We start from the raw sequence: 17,270 nt of genomic DNA on the forward strand, positions 1-17,270 counted from the left end.
AAAACAGTTTTTGCTTTGTCATTATGGGGTATTGTGTGTAGATTGATGAGGGGAAAAAACAATTCAATCAATTTTAGAATAAGGCTGTAACGTAACAAAATGTGGAAAAAGTGAAGGGGTCTGTATACAGTAAATAAATGTTGCGTCTGCTGTCTCTCTGTTTATTCTTTCTTTGTTGTTGTTTCTTGTTATTTTTAATTAAATGAAAGGATATAATATGCCATTTAGCAGACGCTTTTATCCGAAGCGACTTACAGTCATGCGTGCATACATTTTTGTGTATGGGTGGTCCCGGGGATCAAACCCACTACCTTGGCGTTACAAGCGCCGTGCTCTACCAGCTGAGCTACAGAGGTCCACAACAATGAAAAAATGTCTAGCTAATGACATCATTCCTTAACTTCATGAAATATAACACATTCCAACAGAAAATGAATTTTGCGTCTGCTGTCTCTCTGTTTTTGATTTCTTTGTTGTTGTTTCTTGTTCTTTTAAATTTCCATCTGTAACATGTGTTGAGACATTGTGAAATGAACATTAAATAAAATGTGACTTGAAGTTTGTTAATTACATTTGTTTTGTGTGGGACTTACCGAGTCGTTCCCTAAGATCTTCGTTTTCGTCCAGAAGGTTGTTGATTCTCATCTCCAGCTGGTTGATCTCTCTGGTCATAGCCTCCGCCTCACGGTCTCGCACTCTCATTTGATGCTTACACTCTTTGATCTCAGCGATGGCCACCTGCAGACCGTCAGTGCCCTGCAGGACAGTAAAGAGAGACAAGAGAGATCAGCCATGGCTTTCGTACTTTGTTTAATCTAGGATACAAGCTTTGACAGACCAGACATCTCGAAAACAAAGCCTGTTGCATTAGTCATGAAAATAACCACAGGGGTAGGGGAAAATTGTTTTCTGATTAGGGTAGAAGAAGTTGACCTTGTTGGAGAACCTTAAGCAACTGAGCATGTGTGAAACCGGGCAGGCTGAGCAGACTTACAGACTCATAAAGTCTCATATGGCTTAAGGTGTCACTGAGCTCTTTGTCCTTGTCCCTGGCGTCTGTCTCGGCTAGCTCGGCCACACGTTCTGCCTCCCGTGCTCTTGTCTCTGTGGCCTGCAGCTTAGCGGTTAGCTCGTCCAGCTTCCTCTGCTGGACAGCTGAGGGCAGACCTGGGGAAAAACTTAAAGCTATGAGCTATTGCTAACAATGCTACATCAGAATCAATGGTTCTGTGCTACACTAGAGATACAAATGCTAACTCTAACGGCCTAAATGGCTTCCCTTTAAGAAACATTTTAGCTAAACTGGCTGAAGCAAAAAAATATACTGTAAAGTTGGCGCCAACTAACCTGCAGCGAATTCCCACACTCCCACACCTTTTCAATCTTATAGCAATGTTGGTGCATAGCAGCCTTGGCTGACACCAAGAACAAAATTCCTTTTTAACAGCATCCAGATCCATGTGCTTTTACAAGACAATTTGACACGCACCTCTGTCTTTCTTCAGGGGCTTCTTGAGTTCCTCTATGAGCAGGGCATTTCTCTCCATTTCCCCCGTATACTGCTCCACTTGCTCTGTCAGCATCTTGATTTGATTGTCCCTCTCTTGCACGGCCTTGAAGACATTCATAAACATTTTATTAGTTTGGATCCAGCATTAGTACAAAGACAACCACGGAAGAGCACAGCAGGTTGTGATTTGTGGACAATAATGTGTAATAAAAGACATGAGATATTGTGAAATTAAATTAAATGAAAGCAGAGAGAGGTATGTAAAATAGACAAGAAATATGGAAGACCGAGTAACTTACACCACATAGCTCATATATGACCTGGCCACGAGTTAGTGATGCGAGTGCAAGTAAAGACAGGAGAAAACAGGAGAAAAGAACAGAATGAACAGAAGAGAAGCTGCAGTGAAAATGACAGATGGAACACAAAGATACAGTATCTTGTCTGAAGTTGGTACTGCCGATGTGCCAACATCTGTCTGTAGAGTCTGAACGGTTGGGGCTAAACACTAATCTACGACCTCCACAAGTGTCACAGGACTTGTCTGAAGGTAACACGGTACCGGGCCGAAAAACAAATGGAAGTGAATAGGGCATTTCCACGTATAACAAATACGCGAGTGCGTAAATCCCACAAAAGCCAAAGAACCTAAACATACAAGACAGGCGGACAATAACACACAAAATGCAAACCTAACACAGGGGAACTTATAGGAGACATAATCAAGACAGAATACGAGACAGGTGCACCAACTAGACATAACCAAACAAACATCGAAAACATCAAGCGGTAGTAGCTAGTACTCCGGGGACGACGAACGCCGAAGCCTGCCCGAGCAAGGAGGAGGAGCAGCCTCGGCGGTCTCCGTGACATCAATGTTTCATCAAATACTGTTTTTATATACAGTACCAGTCAAATGTTTGGACACACCTACTCATTCAAGGGTTTTTCTTTATTTTTACCATTTTCTACATTGTAGAATAATAGTGAAGACATCAAAACTATGAAATAACAAAAAGTGTTAAACAAATCCAAATATATTTTAGATTCTACAAAGTAGCCACCCTTTGCCTTGATGACAGCTTTGCACACTCTTGGCATTCTCTCAACCAGCTTCACCTGGAATGCTTTTCCAACAGTCTTGAAGGAGTTCCCACATATGCTGAGCACTTGTTGGCTGCTTTTCCTTCACTCTGTGGTCCAACTCATCCCAAACCATCTCAATTGGGTTGAGGTCGGGTGATTGTGGAGGCCAGGTCATCTGATGCAGCACTCCATCACTCTCCTTCTAGGTCAAATAGCCCTTACACAGCCTGGAGGTGTGTTGGGTCATTGTCCTGTTGAAAAGCAAATGATAGTCCCACTAAGCCCAAACTAGATGGGCTGGCGTATCGCTGCAGAATGCTGTGGTAGCCATGCTGTTTAAGTGTGCCTTGAATTCTAAATAAATCACAGACATTGTCACCAGCAAAGCACACACACACACCATCACACCTCCTCCTCCATGCTTCACGGTGGGAACCACACATGCGGAGATCATCTGTTCACCTACCCTGCGTCTCACAAAGACATGGCGGTTGGAACCAAAAATATGAAATTTGGACTCATCAGACCAAAGGACAGATTTCCACCGATCAAATGTCCATTGCTCGTGTTTCTTGGCCCAAGTAAGTCTCTTCTTCTTATTGGTGTCCTTTAGTAGTGGTTTCTTTGCAGCAATTTGACCATGAAGGCCTGATTCACGCAGTTTCCTCTGAACAGTTGATGTTGAGATGTGTCTGTTACTTGAACTCTGTGAAGCATTTATTTGGGCTGCAATCTGAGGTGCAGTTAACTCTAATTAACTTATCCTTTGCAGCAGTGGTAACTCTGGGTCTTCCTTTCCTGTGGCGGTCCTCATGAGAGCCTGTTTCATCATAGCACTTGATGGTTTTTGCGACTGCACTTGAAGAAACTTTCAAAGTTCTTGAAATGTTCTGGATTGACTGACCTTCAAGTCTTAAAGTAATGATGGACTGTCATTTCCCTTTGCTTATTTGAGCTGTTCTTGCCATAATATGGACTTGGTCTTTTACCAAATAGGGCTATCTTCTGTATACCACCCCTACCTTGTCACAACACAACTGATTGGCTCAAACGCATTAATTAACTTTTAACAAGGCACACCTGTTAATTGAAATGCATTCCAGGTGACTACCTCATGAAGCTGGTTGAGAGAATGCCAAGAGTGTGCAAAGCTTTCATCAAGGCAAATGGGGGCTATTTGAAGAATCTCAAATATAAAATATATTTTAATTTGTTTAACACTTTTTTGGTTACTACATGTCATAGTTTTGATGTCTTCACTATTATTCTACATTTACATTACATTTTAGTCATTTAGCAGACGCTCTTATCCAGCGTCTGCTAAATGACTAAAATGTAATGTAAATGTAGACTAATAGTGAAGACATCAAAACTATGACATGTAGTAACCAAAAAAGGAGCAATTAGGGTTAAGTGCCTTGCTCAAGGGCACATCGACAGATTTTCACCTAGTTGGCTCGGGGATTTGAACCAGCGACCTTTCGGTTACTGGCACAACGCTTTTAACCACTAAGCTACCTGCCGTCCCTGACAATGTAGAATAATAGTCAAAATAAAGAAAAACCCTGGAATGAGTAGCTGTGTCCAGACTTTTGACTGGTACTGTATATATATATTTTTATACCTACAGGGGTCCTAAAATTCTAAATCAAATAGCTACATGATGCTTGGTATGACCATCTTAAAACAATTCCATATGTTAGCTTAGTAGAAACCCAGCCCCTGGCACGTAGTTAAAATATGTTCACCGTTGAAATATATGTATCTTTTAACAGACAGATATTTCAAAGATAAAGAAAGATAAACAAAAAACACATTGTTTGAACTGATAGATTTAGAGATTTCCTAATTAATTTTTTTTATTTCACCTTTATTTAACCAGGTAAGCCAGTTGAGAACAAGTTCTCATTTACAACTGCGACCTGGCCAAGATAAAGCAAAGCAGTGCGATAAAAACAACAATAAAGTATAAAATGCCACTGTTTTTAAAATAATTTGCATGTGTCGTTCCATGTACTGTAAGTACCAAACAACGCACAAAAAGTTCCCTCACAGGAACAATTAACTATCTCAATTGAAGTATGAAAATGTATGCACTCACTACTGTAAGTCGCTCTGGATAAGAGCGTCTGCTAAATGACTCAAATGTCAAAGTAAAATTCCGATCTAGCCAAGTTTCTTAGATGTATTTATATGTGTGTATTTATATAAAGATAAGGATTTTCAGCTTTGAGACGGACCTGCTGCAAGGCGATGATGTTGCTCTTGTCTGTGTCCATCTGGGCCGAGCGTAGCTTGTCCCTTAACTCGCGGATCATCTGCTGGTACTCCATGATCTCCTCATCCTTCCCAGCCAGCACTCTCTGAAAATCACAAATCACAAACACAACCAAGGCCACTCACAGAAACGCAGAGATCCCAGGGCCACTGACTGAAAACCACACAACTGCAACTAACCAGGCAGTATGCCTTGACGAAGACAGGCCCAAAGCCAAAATGTTTTAATTTATGCTGACTGACTACTAATGTTTGAAGTGTGAAGAATAAATGTAAATATTCCCTCTACACATAATTAGCTGTGTGTTGTCAAGTTCTTTAATGATTCAGAAAACATATAGACAGCAGCATGCAGTACTTGATACCGTCAGTGTATCACCTGCTGCCTTTTCTCCAAGCCAGGTAAATGATGTGAGAACACCCACCTTCCATTCGTCCACCTTGGCGTTGACGGCTGCCATGACAGGGTCATCTTCCTCCGCCCGGCTCTGAATCTGCTCCGTCAGCTCTCTGACCTGAAGTGAAGAACACAGCACACAGTAGTACATTGTTTTTATTCAGCACCAATGGATGTACGTTATTTACAGTGTCAATTCACAAAAATGTTTCGATATTAGAAATGCTTCATAAAGTTTATGCAAAGCAGTGCTGAAACTTTCCCAGGTTCAACCTTTACATTTGTCCGTATAACCAGAAAATCAGTTTGCAACCTGTAATTTTGTCCCTCTGGGCTACCTGTAGCTTGGCGTGGTCCCTCTCCTTCCTCAGCTGGTCCATGATGGAGTCTGTCTGCTGCACGACGATCTTCATCTTGTTGTACTCGTCCGTCATCTTCTCCATCTCCTTCACTGACTCCTCTAGGCTCTTCTGCATCTGATCGTTCTGTGTCTTCAGGTGGGCTACCTCTTCCTCCGCACGCTAGAGGTAGAGGAGTGAGGACACAGTTCTGGGGTTAGTACAGTAAGCAATGTAAATCATGCATTGATATTAATGGAAGATTTTGTCCTTGTGTTTCTCAAGTCAGGACTTGTCCCCAATATCCTTTTGACACTACTGAGCCAAGTCAAGCCGAGTTGTACTGCGCTGGTCTGGTTACGCATTAGGAAAATATCCAAATCAGCGCAGTACTCTTCGAGGCAGACTCTTTGTATGAAAGGGTATACTGTAAGTGCAGTTTGGTGTCTGCAGTACCTGAACGTCCTCCATGCACTGGTAGAGCTGTCTGTTGGCTGAGTTGAGCCTCCTCTGTGTCTCAGTACTCTCCTCTCTGGACTGGACCGGCTCCTTCTGGTCCAGCTCCCTCCTGTAGAAGTCTACATCCTGCTGGAGCTGCTCGTTCTGACACACACCAAGGAGAAACAGTTAGAGAGGAGTAGTGGGACCCAGTGCCTAATCTACTCTCATAGGTTAAATGCTGACTACTACATCATCATATACTTGTCCAACCACATACTACAACACACACTTATACTGGTGTACAGTCGTGGTCAAAAGTTTTGAGAATGACACAAATATTAAATATTAATTAAAGTCTGCTGCCTCAGTTTTTATGATGGCAATTTGCATATACTCCAGAATGTTATGAAGAGTGATCAGATGAATTGCAATTAATTGCAAAGTCCCTCTTTGCCATGAAAATGAACATAATCCACAAAAAACTTTTCCACTGCATTTAATCCCTGCCACAAAAGGACCAGCTGACATCATGTCAGTGATTCTCTCGTTAACACAGGTGAGAGTGTTGACGAGGACAAGGCTGGAGATCACTCTGTCATGCTGATTGAGTTAGAATAACAGACTGGAAGCTTTAAAAGGAGGGTGGTGCTTGAAACCATTGTTCTTCCTCTGTTAACCATGGTTACCTGCAAGGAAACACGTGCCGTCATCATTGCTTTGCACATAAAGGGCTTCACAGGCAAGGATATTGCTTCTAGTAAGATTGCACCTAAATCAACCATTTATCGGATCATCAAGAACTTCAAGGAGAGAGGTTCAATTGTTGTGAAGAAGGCTTCAGGGCGCCCAGGAAAGTCCAGCAGGGGCCAGGACCGTCTCCTAAAGTTGATTCAGCTGCGGGATCAGGGCACCACCAGTGCAGAGCTTGCTCAGGAATGGCAGCAGGCAGGTGTGAGTGCATCTGCACGCACAGTGAGGCGAAGACTTTTGGAGGATGGCCTGGTGTCAAGAAAGGGCAGCGAGGAAGCCACTTCTCTCCAGGAAAAACATCAGGGACAGACTGATATTCTGCAAAAGGTACAGGGATTGGACTGCTGAGGACTGGGGTAAAGTTATTTTCTCTGATGAATCCCCTTTCCGATTTTTTGGTGCATCCGGAAAAAGCTTGTCCGGAGAAGACAAGGTGAGCGCTAACATCAGTCCTGTGTCATGCCAACAGTAAAGCATCCTGAGACCATTCATGTGTGGGGTTGCTTCTCAGCCAAGGGAGTGGGCTCACTCACAATTTTGCACACAGCCATGAATAAAGAATGGTACCAACACATCCTCCGAGAGCAACTTCTCCCAACCATCCAAGAACAGTTTGTTGACGAACAATGCCTTTTCCAGCATGATGGAGCACCTTGCCATAAGGCAAAAGTGCTAACTAAGTGGCTCGGGGAACAAAACATCGAAATGTTGGGTCCATGGCCAGGAAACTCCCCAGACCTTAATCCCATTGAGAATTTGTGGTCAATCCTCAAGAGGCGGGTGGACAAACAAAACCCCACAAATTCTGACAAACTCCAAGCATTGATTATGCAAGAATGGACTGCCATCAGTCAGGATGTGGCCCAGGGTGGATTGCAGAGGTCTTGAAAAAGAAGGGTCAACACTGCAAATATTGACTCTGCATAAACTTAATGTAATTGTCAATAAAAGCCTTTGACACTTATGGAATGCTTGTAATTATACTTCAGTATACCATAGTAACATCTGACAAAAATAACTAAAAACACTGAAGCAACAAACTTTGTGAAGACCAATACTTGTGTCATTCTCAAAACGTTTGACCACGACTGTATACTGTCATACACATATTATGAACAGTTAACACACACTTATACTGGTATATACGGTCATACACGTACTATGAACAGTTAACACACACTTATACTGGTATATACGGTCATACACGTATTATGAACAGTTAACACACACTTATACTGGTGTATACTGTCATACATATATTATGAACAGTTAACACACACGCAGACAGACACACACTAGTGTTTTCTTCACTTAGACTAACACGTATTTTCACCTTTAAAGGTCCAATGCAGCTGTTCTTATCTCAATGTCAAATCATTTTTGGGTAACAATGAAAAACTTACTGTGATTGTTTTCAATTAAAATGGTCAAAAATAAACTAAAATAGCTTCTTCACAAAGAGCAATATCTCAAGCAATAATTTTGCTAGCACTGTCAGGGAGTGATCTTAGTGGGAATGGGGAAACTGAAAACTAGCTGTTACTGGCAGAGAGGTTTGGAACTCTCTTTCTTATTGGTATATTGAGAAATGCAAAAACTCCATCCCACCAAAACAGGCTGAAATTTCAGGCGGTCTTTTCAAACAGCTCTTACACTAAAAAGGGCATTATCATAATTTGGGCACAACGTAGCAAATCATTTTGAAACGGCAAACAAAAATAAATGTTCAGGTAGTGCCTCCCCAATTCAGACATGACCAAGCTGTCACTAACCTCTCTTTTCAGCTTCCTGCTCTCATCCTCAGCCTCCTCTGCCCGAATCATCAACTGTGGGAACATATGGGAGATATTAGGTGCATGGGAACTGTGAACGCAATGGGAGGTGACTTTGTATAGGCTACATACAGTAAAATCAATGTAACATTTTGCACTAGTATGACATTGCATGACATGCTTTTCAAAGTAGGAAGGTCTTAGTATAGTATTGAGTACACAATGACACAAATTGACACTAGCTTGCTATGGAATTAATGACGTCTTATAACATAAGGTCATACTTCCTCATTGATTTTCTTCTCCTTGCTCGTCTCTTTCTCCAAATGTTGGATGTCCTTCTCTCTACGGTCCAACTGGGCTTCCAGTGTGCGCATCTCGCCCCGCATGAAGCGAGTGTCTGGCCCGCCGCCAACGCCCGACTTCTTGGCCATCTGGACAGGAAATCAAGCAGACAACAAACTCTCAGACTCCCTCTGTTTACAACACTTACTCATGTAATTAAACTACCACCAGGCTCTCAAAACAAGATTAGTTTATGTGTCCATTTGCTTCTATGAAAGTGTAAAAAAGTCCAAGGGCAAAATTATTGTTCAGGAAACGCAGAGAAAAGCACAACAAACCGCAGCTTAGCAGAGCACTCTAATCTCCTTAAGTGCCGTCATTCTATGGTCACAGCTTACAATCTCCTTTGTGGACAGTGAGTGACTTTACTATTGGCTGAGAGGTGTACTAAGTCCTATTGAAGGAAACTGAGCAGCATGAGGTGAAATGACCTGTGGTCCAATTCAATCAAAACTGCTATCCAGAACCGGCAGTTTCGATTGGACCCTAAAGCTTCACCGTTTCATTTAATGACAACATTCACACCAAGCCTTACCTCTAACTCTTGTTCCCACTTTAACTCCTTGGCCTTCCACTCATTTTCTGTAAGACACAAAATAGATACTGTTCTAGTATCGACTGTGGGCCATTCATTTCAAACACTAGTCCCAACAACTGGATTGCAAATAATGCTTTATGCACCTACCCGATCTAGCTTGTTCTGTCCCGGCATTATCGATGAGTTCAAATGCCATGGTAACCTCCTCTTTCTTCAACTGCAAAAATATATAAAGATTTTGAAAGGCTTGGGTGGTATATCGTATATAGAAAAGGTTGGTCAGCACACCTTGTTATTGGATTTTCAACTTAAGTTTACAATTGTAATAAAAAAATAAAGAAAAGTATTATTGGCACCCTGGAGCTAGTACTTGGTTTCACAGCCTTTGGCCAAGATAACTGCCGACAAACACTTATTGTAGCCATCAATGAGCTTGCTGCACCTTTCTATTGACAATTCGGCATACTTTTCAGCAGAAAACTGCTCTAATTCTTCTATATTTGAGGGGTACCCGCCACCAACTACGGTTTTCAGATCCCACTATAGGTTTTGGATGTGATTCAGATCTGTTATCTTCACTGGCCACTACAGAACAGTCCAGCATCTCTTCTTAACCATTCCTAGATGCTTTTTGATGTGTGTTTTGGTTTGTTGTCCTGCTGGAAGACCCACAACCTTCAGTGGAGACCCAGTTTTTGGACACTGGTCTGACCATTGGACTACAAAACACCTGATAATCTGCTGATTTCATTATGCCTAACAAACCTAAATCCTGGGAGAAATGTTATGTGGACCAATTAAATGATTTTAGAGCTCTTTGGCAATACAGACCAGCGCTGTGTTTACTGAGCACCAAATTAAGCATAATTCAATGAACATGCTGTGGGGGTGCTTTGCTGCCTCTGGTACTGGAGGCCTTGATTGTGTGCAAGATATTAAATCAGTAGATTATTAAGGTGTTTTGAAGTGCAATGTTCAATCCAGTGCCCAAAAACTGTGTCTCTGTTGAAGGTTGTGGGTCTTCCAGTAGGACAACAACCCCAAACACACATAAAAAGCACCTTAGAATGATTAAAAAAGAAACACTGGACTGTTCTGGAGTGGCCAGTGAAGAGCATAACATATGGCGAGAGCTGGAAACAGCAGTTGGTGGAGTGCACCCTTCAAACATTGAAGAATTAGCGCAGTTTCGTGCTGAATAGTGGGCCAAATTGCCAGTAGAAAGGTGCAGCAAGCTCTTTGATGACTACAATAATCATTTGTGGCAGTTATCTTGGCAACCAAGTACTAGCTCCAGGGTGCCAATAATTTTGTCCATGCCACTCATCTTTATTTTCCTAAATAAAAATGGTAAACTTAAATTTACAAAAATGTAATTGGTTTCTGCAATGTTGAACATCGAATAAAAAGGTGTGGAGACCAAAAGATATTTTCAATTTCAACTTGTTTTAGAAGAAATAGGTAATTATTTAAGAAAAGTGCAAGGGTTCAATATATTTGACAGCAACTGTACGTAACATGAAACTGAGACTATAACAGATGCACACTGTAAATCCACACACAAGCAGGTCAAGAGATGAAGCAAATATAATCAAACTGTACTCTTACTTATACCACACTGTGTAGAGCTTATTCCTTCACACCAACTACATTATGTATTCCACTGATATTAACATTGGATGAAATCATTTCAGGATTTCATTTCAGCACAGTGATGGAACACAGTTTTAGTGAGCTTGAGTAATGCAGCTCTGGATGTGTCTGGGTAATTATAGCATGGGACACCTTCAGAAGGCCCTGAGCGACTCGCAAGAGCTGAACAATTTCCTCTGGGCTTCCATCTTTCAGCTCCCGCTCCCATCTTTTGACCTGCAGAGAAATAGAGCACCAAGGCTGTTCAATTAAACATAATGCGAATTTGACCTCAGGCAGAAACACATCAACAACTGTACTGCTAGGTGCAAAATGAAGTAAACCCTGTGCATAGCAGTCTAGACCCAGGAACAAGTACTGCTTGGTATTTTATGCATGTTCCTGTCTCACTGGTATCAGAGGTCAAAATTGCTTACATGTTTGTTTAGTCTACAAGCCAGGTGCTTTCCTAGCCAGATAGGGAAATGGTAGGGGGATCAAAATTAGGTGCACAGAAGAGGATTAGTCTGTTTTTAGGCATTTTGGTGACACAGGCAGTCTGTAATTTTGCAGCAGGCAGCGGAGTCCTTTGCGTTGTTTACACCGACAAATCAGTCTGATGCTTTTGTCAGGGGCAGCAGGGACCGACCACTCACTAGATTGGACTATTTGATTGAAACACACTTGGGAAACAGTACTATCAGATTAGAATATTTGAGGTGCACGCATGGACACCTAGGAACAGGTATGTGTGTTTCGGGAACAGTAATGTCACTGTACCTGTAAAAACATGTGGTTGATTATCTCTGCATCTCCGCTCTCCTGCAGCTGTTCTGGGTCAGCATCCATCACCATTCTCCAGTCAAGATGAGGAGGCATTGTGACAATTGTGTTAGCTAACAGGAACTGGGGAACAAATTGATGGACAGACACACATTGTAAGTTAGGGTAATGCTGTAAAGGGACAACATATAGCTATGGCTATTATCCTTGCAAAATGCATTTTAGTTGTGGCTATGTAGCTAGCTAACGTTAGCTGCTGCTATTTGCTTCAAGATTAGCTAAACATTGCATTGGCATTGGGCGACACAAAATACATTCAACAATGCATATGAATAACATATGGTGATATGCATGCAACTGGGTTATTTTCCTTTTATCAGTAAGTAGCTTTTATCTAACCTTTTTTTTCATATGCCCGCTGCAACGTACTGTTTGGCTAGCTCACTTGCTATTTTAGATAGCCATCTTTAACTGCTGCTCCAGTTGCTAAGTTACCGTTGACAACAGTCGTAAATCGATTCGTGCAACCTGCTACTTTACGGCTGATAACGTCGAGTCACTAATGCAAAAGCTATTTAGTGAGCCAAAGAGCTTTCTGTCCACTTTAGTACACGTTTCACGTTTTATAGAAAATACATTGTATCCCCACCTTTTTTTTTTTATAGTGTCAGTGGATGTGTGACAACAACATTATAGTCACGGCTGTTTCAGAAACCACTGCCACTTTTTACCTTCAACTTTGCCCCGGAAATGTTTTGGGATTTATTGCGAGCCTTTTTTGATGGCCTTTATGTTCATACTAGTTGCTAGCGTATGCAAAATCAGAACGTCAATGGCCGATAAAATACTCTAGTTCACGTATGTTTCTGTATTTTCACACTTCTTCTAACATTGCTATTGAATATATTTAAGGAAATGTAAGCTATTTTTATCAGTAGTTTGTAAACGAGATAATCAAGTCAAATGCTAGATAGCCAAACAATTTACCTAGTTTAACCAACGTAACACTAGCAGGCATAGAAATACCTACTGTAGCTAGCTAACGTTAGAGTTTTTGTTTTGCGTCTAATTAGTCGCAATTACTGCATAACTACATGATAATGTTTGACGTTTATTGAAGTTAAATGTAACATGTATAACTAACATAACTGAAACGGCATGATTCCAATCGTGTTCTCGATGTATAGCTTAGCTAGCTAGTGAGGAACGCATACTAACGCCGGGGACCAGAGCTAGCACACTACATTGGAGCCTTTCAAGTTTTAATATGATCTCCCTGGTCATCGTCAGTATTAATCGAATCTGTCTGCGTTGTATGGGAACATAAATCAAACAGAGTTTACTAGAAGGCATACATTGTTGTGATGCCAGTCTCTTGTCACCTGGCAGCACCATGCAGTGGCAGTGGCATCCTAGCAAATCTGGGCTTGGCACATTGTATCGTGTGAACCATGATGTAATAATGAACAAGGATAACCTCTAGTGTGATCTCTCCTGTCCTGCTCTTACTTCATCTATCATAGTGATCAATGAAGCCGTTGGTCAGCGATGGCTGTCGTGTCATGGATGGAGATCTTGCTTTTGACTGGACTGGTGGTGGGGTGTTACTGGAACAGCCTGTCCTGCGGCTTTGTGTTCGACGATGTCTCGGCCATCCTGGACAACAAGGACCTGCGGCCCGTCACCCCTCTCTGCAACCTCTTCCTCAATGACTTCTGGGGCACGCCCATGGCTGAGGTGATTTGAATCTCTGTGTCTGGTGTATACATCTGGTCTTTCATTGGACACTGTGTTAACAAACCTCCAAACGCGCTTCAATGCCATACAGCACTCCTTCCGTAGCCTCCAACTGCTCTTAAACGCTAGTAAAACTAAATGTATGCTCTTCAATCGAACGCTGCTTGCACCCGACTGCCCGGCACACCTGTTTTATTTAAATTCATTCCAGGTGACTTCCTTATGAAGCTGGTTGAGAGAATGCCAAGAGTATGCAAAGCTGTCATCAAGGCAAAGGGTGGCTACTTTGAACAATCTCAAATATAAAAAATATTTTGATTTGTTTCACACTTTTTGGTTACTACATGATTCCATTTGTGTTATTTCACAGTTTTGATGTCTTCAGTATTATTGTACAATGTAGAAAATAGTAAAAAATAAAGAAAAAGCCTTGAATGAGTAGGTGTGTCCAAACTTTTGACTGGTTCTCTCTCTCTCTGTGTGTGTGTTTTTTTTTCATACTGGCCCCCCGTGGGAAACGAAGCCACAACCCTGGCGTTTCAAGAGCCATGCTCTACCAACTGAGCTACACAGGGCTATACACACAGAGAGAGAGAGAGAGTACCAGTCAAAAGATTGGACACCTACTCATTCAAGGCCTTTTCTTAAATTTTTTTACTATTTTCTACGTTGTAGAATAATAGTAAAGACATCAAAACTGTGAAATAACACAAATGGAATCATGTAGTAACCAAAAAAGTGTTAAACAAATCAAAATATTTTTTATATGGGAGATTCTTTGCATACTCTTGGCATTCTCTCAACCAGCTTCATGAGGAAGTCACCTGGAATGAATTTAAATAAACAGGTGTGCCTTGTTAAAAGTTAATTTGTGGAATTTCTCTCCTTAATCTGTTTGAGCCAATCAGTTGTGTTGTGACAAGGTAGGGGTGGTATAAGACCAAGTCCATATTATGGCAAGAACAGCTCAAATAAGCAAAGAGAAACGACTGTCCATCATTACTTTAAGACATGAAGGTCAGTCAATCCGGAAAATGTTAAGGACTTTGAAAGTTTCTTCAAGTGCAGTCGCAAAAACCATCAAGCCCTATGTTCAAACTGGCTCTCATGAGGACCTCAGATAGCAGCCCAAATAAATACTTCACAGAGTTCAAGTAACAGACACATCTTAACATCAACTGTTCAGAGGAGACTGCGTGAATCAGGCCTTCATGGTCGAATTGCTGCAAAGAAACCACTACTAAAGGACACCAATAAGAAGATGGACATTAGACCGGTGGAAATCTGTCCTTTGGTCTGATGAGCCCAAATTTGAGATTTTTGGTTGCAACCGCCGTGTCTTTGTGAGACGCAGAGTAGGTGAACGGATGATCTCCGCATGTGTGGTTCCCACCGTGAAGAACAGAGGAGGTGTTATGGTGTGGGGGTGCTTTGCTGGTGACACTGTCTGTGATTTATTTAGAATTCAAGGCACACTTAACCAGCATGGCTACCACAGCATTGTGCAGCGATACGCCATCCCATCTGGTTTGGGCTTAGTGGGACTATCATTTGTTTTTCAAGAGGACAATGACCCAACACACCTCCAGGCTGTGTAAGGGCTATTTGACCAAGAAGGAGAGTGATGGAGTGCTGCATCAGATGACCTGGCCTCCACATTCCCCCGACCTCAACCAAATTGAGGTGGTTTGGGATGAGTCGGACCGCAGAGTGAAGGAAATGCTGCCAACAAGTGCTCAGCATATGTGGGAACTCCTTCAAGACTGTTGGAAAAGGATTCTAGGTGAGTGTGCAAAGCTGTCATCATGTGCGCCGACCCATGGGTCTGCGACAGAGCCTGGACTCGAACCAGGATCTCTAGTGGCACAGCTAGCACGACGCAGTGCCTTAGACCACTGAGCCAACAAGTGCTCAGCATATGTGGGAACTCCTTCAAGACTGTTGGAAAAGCATTCCAGATGAAGCTGGTTGAGAGAATGCCAAGAGTGTGCAAAGCTGTCAAGGCAAAGGGTGGCTACTTTGAAGAATCTCAAATATAAAATATATTTTTTAACACTTTTTTGGTTTATACATGATTCCATATGTGTTGTTTCATAGTTTTGATGTCTTCACTATTCTACAATGTAGAAAATTGTACAAATAAAGAAAAACCCTTGAATGAGTAGGTGTATCCAAACCTTTGACTGGTAATGTATGTGTGTATACTAGATTACTGATAGGGGACGATGTGTTGAAGCCACTGTGCCACCATCTTGGCACTCTCCAACCACTGAAAAAAATATTTTGTAAGCTATAGAAATACATTTATTAATGTCCACATTTGTTTTTGCCACATTTATTCTATAATAGACTACTTTAAATTATATTATGTGAGCTAAACAAAAATGAAAAAATATAATTTTTGGTTGTTGAGATTACTGATTTTACTGTCCCCACTACAACAACAAAATAATGTAATTCTGGCCTTGAAACATTGAATTGAAATACTGTAGAATTCCATTCATTCTTATGGAGGACTGCTCCTACTGGAGAGTGCCAATATGGCCGACCAGTGGCTTCAAAGCCTCTCAATGGCCAATACATAACATTAGTAATCCAGGGTTTATGTACATAATTGGTTTCTGCACATGAGCTTAGCTAGCCAACGTTGCCATAGCATCACCTACAAGCTTGGTTGGGGGTTTCTTTTGGAGAAGCAGTTTCTGCCCATCTTCATATTGTACTGTCTTTTGACTCAGTAGTGCATTGACGCTAAATGAAGTCGTTTAAGATGGCGTCTCATGGAGACATAGCATGCGCAGTTTGAGCTATTACAGGAAGTGACGTTGCAGGCTTGCGCAGTGCTTCCCCCTCATTGAGTAGCTAAATTTAAGGGTGACCTGGGTACAGCAAGTTGCCGTTAGCAACTCAATTGTCCGTAACTTCTTCTGGGTGTGATTATAAAAAATAAAATAAACGGTTCAAGGACATCTGGTGTATTAGACCCAGTTATTGGTACAATGATTATCTTCGCAACATTTTGTTATTTACACAAAGATTGACCACGAAGATTGACAACTGTAAGACCATGATAAGCTGTAGACCACACTATGTACCAAGAGAGTTTCATTCTATATTTTTTGTAGCCATCTATTTACCACCACAAACCGATGCTTGCACTAAGACTGCACTCAACGAGCTGTATAAGGCCATAAGCAAATAAGAAAATGCTCATCCAGAAGCGGCGCTCCTAGTGGCCGGGGACTTTAATGCAGGCAATCCAAATTCAGTTTTACCTAATTTCTACCAGCATGTCACGTTTAACCAGAGGGGGAAAAACTTTAGACCACCTTTACTCCACACACAGAGAGGCATACAAAGCTCTCCCTCGCCCTCCATTTAGGCAAATCTGACCATAATTCTATCCTCCTGATTCCTGCTTACAAGCAAAAGCCAAAGGGGGCTTCTGAGTGGCGCAGTGGTCTAAGGCACTGCATCGCAGTGCTGGAGGCGTCACTACAGACCCTGGTTCGCTCCCGGGCTATATCACAACCGGACGTGATCGGGAGTCCCATAGAGCGGCGCACAATCAGCCCAGCGTCGTCCAGGTTAGGAGAGGGTTTGGCCGGGGGGGCTTTACTTGGCTCATCGTGCTCTAGCGACTACTTGTGGCGGGCCGGGCGCC

General features: G+C 42.0%; 2 protein-coding genes across 3 annotated transcripts in view; one reads left to right on the plus strand and one right to left on the minus strand.

Annotated features, from left to right (window-relative positions):
- Positions 1–12,360, minus strand: part of cep290 (centrosomal protein 290) — a 55,912-nt gene extending 43,552 nt beyond the window's left edge. Inside the window, exons 1-15 of one of the 2 annotated variants that reach the window (XM_041837032.2) lie at positions 12,269–12,360; positions 11,867–11,992; positions 11,240–11,323; positions 9,602–9,671; positions 9,452–9,498; positions 8,856–9,005; positions 8,572–8,625; positions 6,065–6,211; positions 5,609–5,791; positions 5,299–5,388; positions 4,837–4,959; positions 1,810–1,830; positions 1,490–1,613; positions 995–1,167; positions 594–756 (exon numbers count right to left, since the gene is read on the minus strand). In XM_041837032.2, the coding sequence (XP_041692966.2) occupies positions 594–756; positions 995–1,167; positions 1,490–1,613; positions 1,810–1,830; positions 4,837–4,959; positions 5,299–5,388; positions 5,609–5,791; positions 6,065–6,211; positions 8,572–8,625; positions 8,856–9,005; positions 9,452–9,498; positions 9,602–9,671; positions 11,240–11,323; positions 11,867–11,992; positions 12,269–12,280 (1,567 nt within the window). In that variant the 5' untranslated portion in view covers positions 12,281–12,360. The remainder of the gene's footprint in view (positions 1–593; positions 757–994; positions 1,168–1,489; positions 1,614–1,809; positions 1,831–4,836; positions 4,960–5,298; positions 5,389–5,608; positions 5,792–6,064; positions 6,212–8,571; positions 8,626–8,855; positions 9,006–9,451; positions 9,499–9,601; positions 9,672–11,239; positions 11,324–11,866; positions 11,993–12,268) is intronic. The other variant, XM_041837033.2, reaches the window with a different exon arrangement.
- Positions 12,361–12,460: 100 nt separating this feature from the next.
- The window catches only part of tmtc3 (transmembrane O-mannosyltransferase targeting cadherins 3), a 134,494-nt gene continuing 129,684 nt past the window's right edge, over positions 12,461–17,270 (plus strand). The window contains exons 1-2 of the mRNA XM_041837034.1: positions 12,461–12,727; positions 13,393–13,606. Coding sequence (XP_041692968.1) covers positions 13,418–13,606 — 189 coding nt within the window. The 5' untranslated portion in view covers positions 12,461–12,727; positions 13,393–13,417. The remainder of the gene's footprint in view (positions 12,728–13,392; positions 13,607–17,270) is intronic.

Source organism: Coregonus clupeaformis, chromosome 19 (genome assembly GCF_020615455.1).
Source record: "Coregonus clupeaformis isolate EN_2021a chromosome 19, ASM2061545v1, whole genome shotgun sequence".
In the NCBI taxonomy this organism is placed as follows: domain Eukaryota; kingdom Metazoa; phylum Chordata; class Actinopteri; order Salmoniformes; family Salmonidae; genus Coregonus; species Coregonus clupeaformis.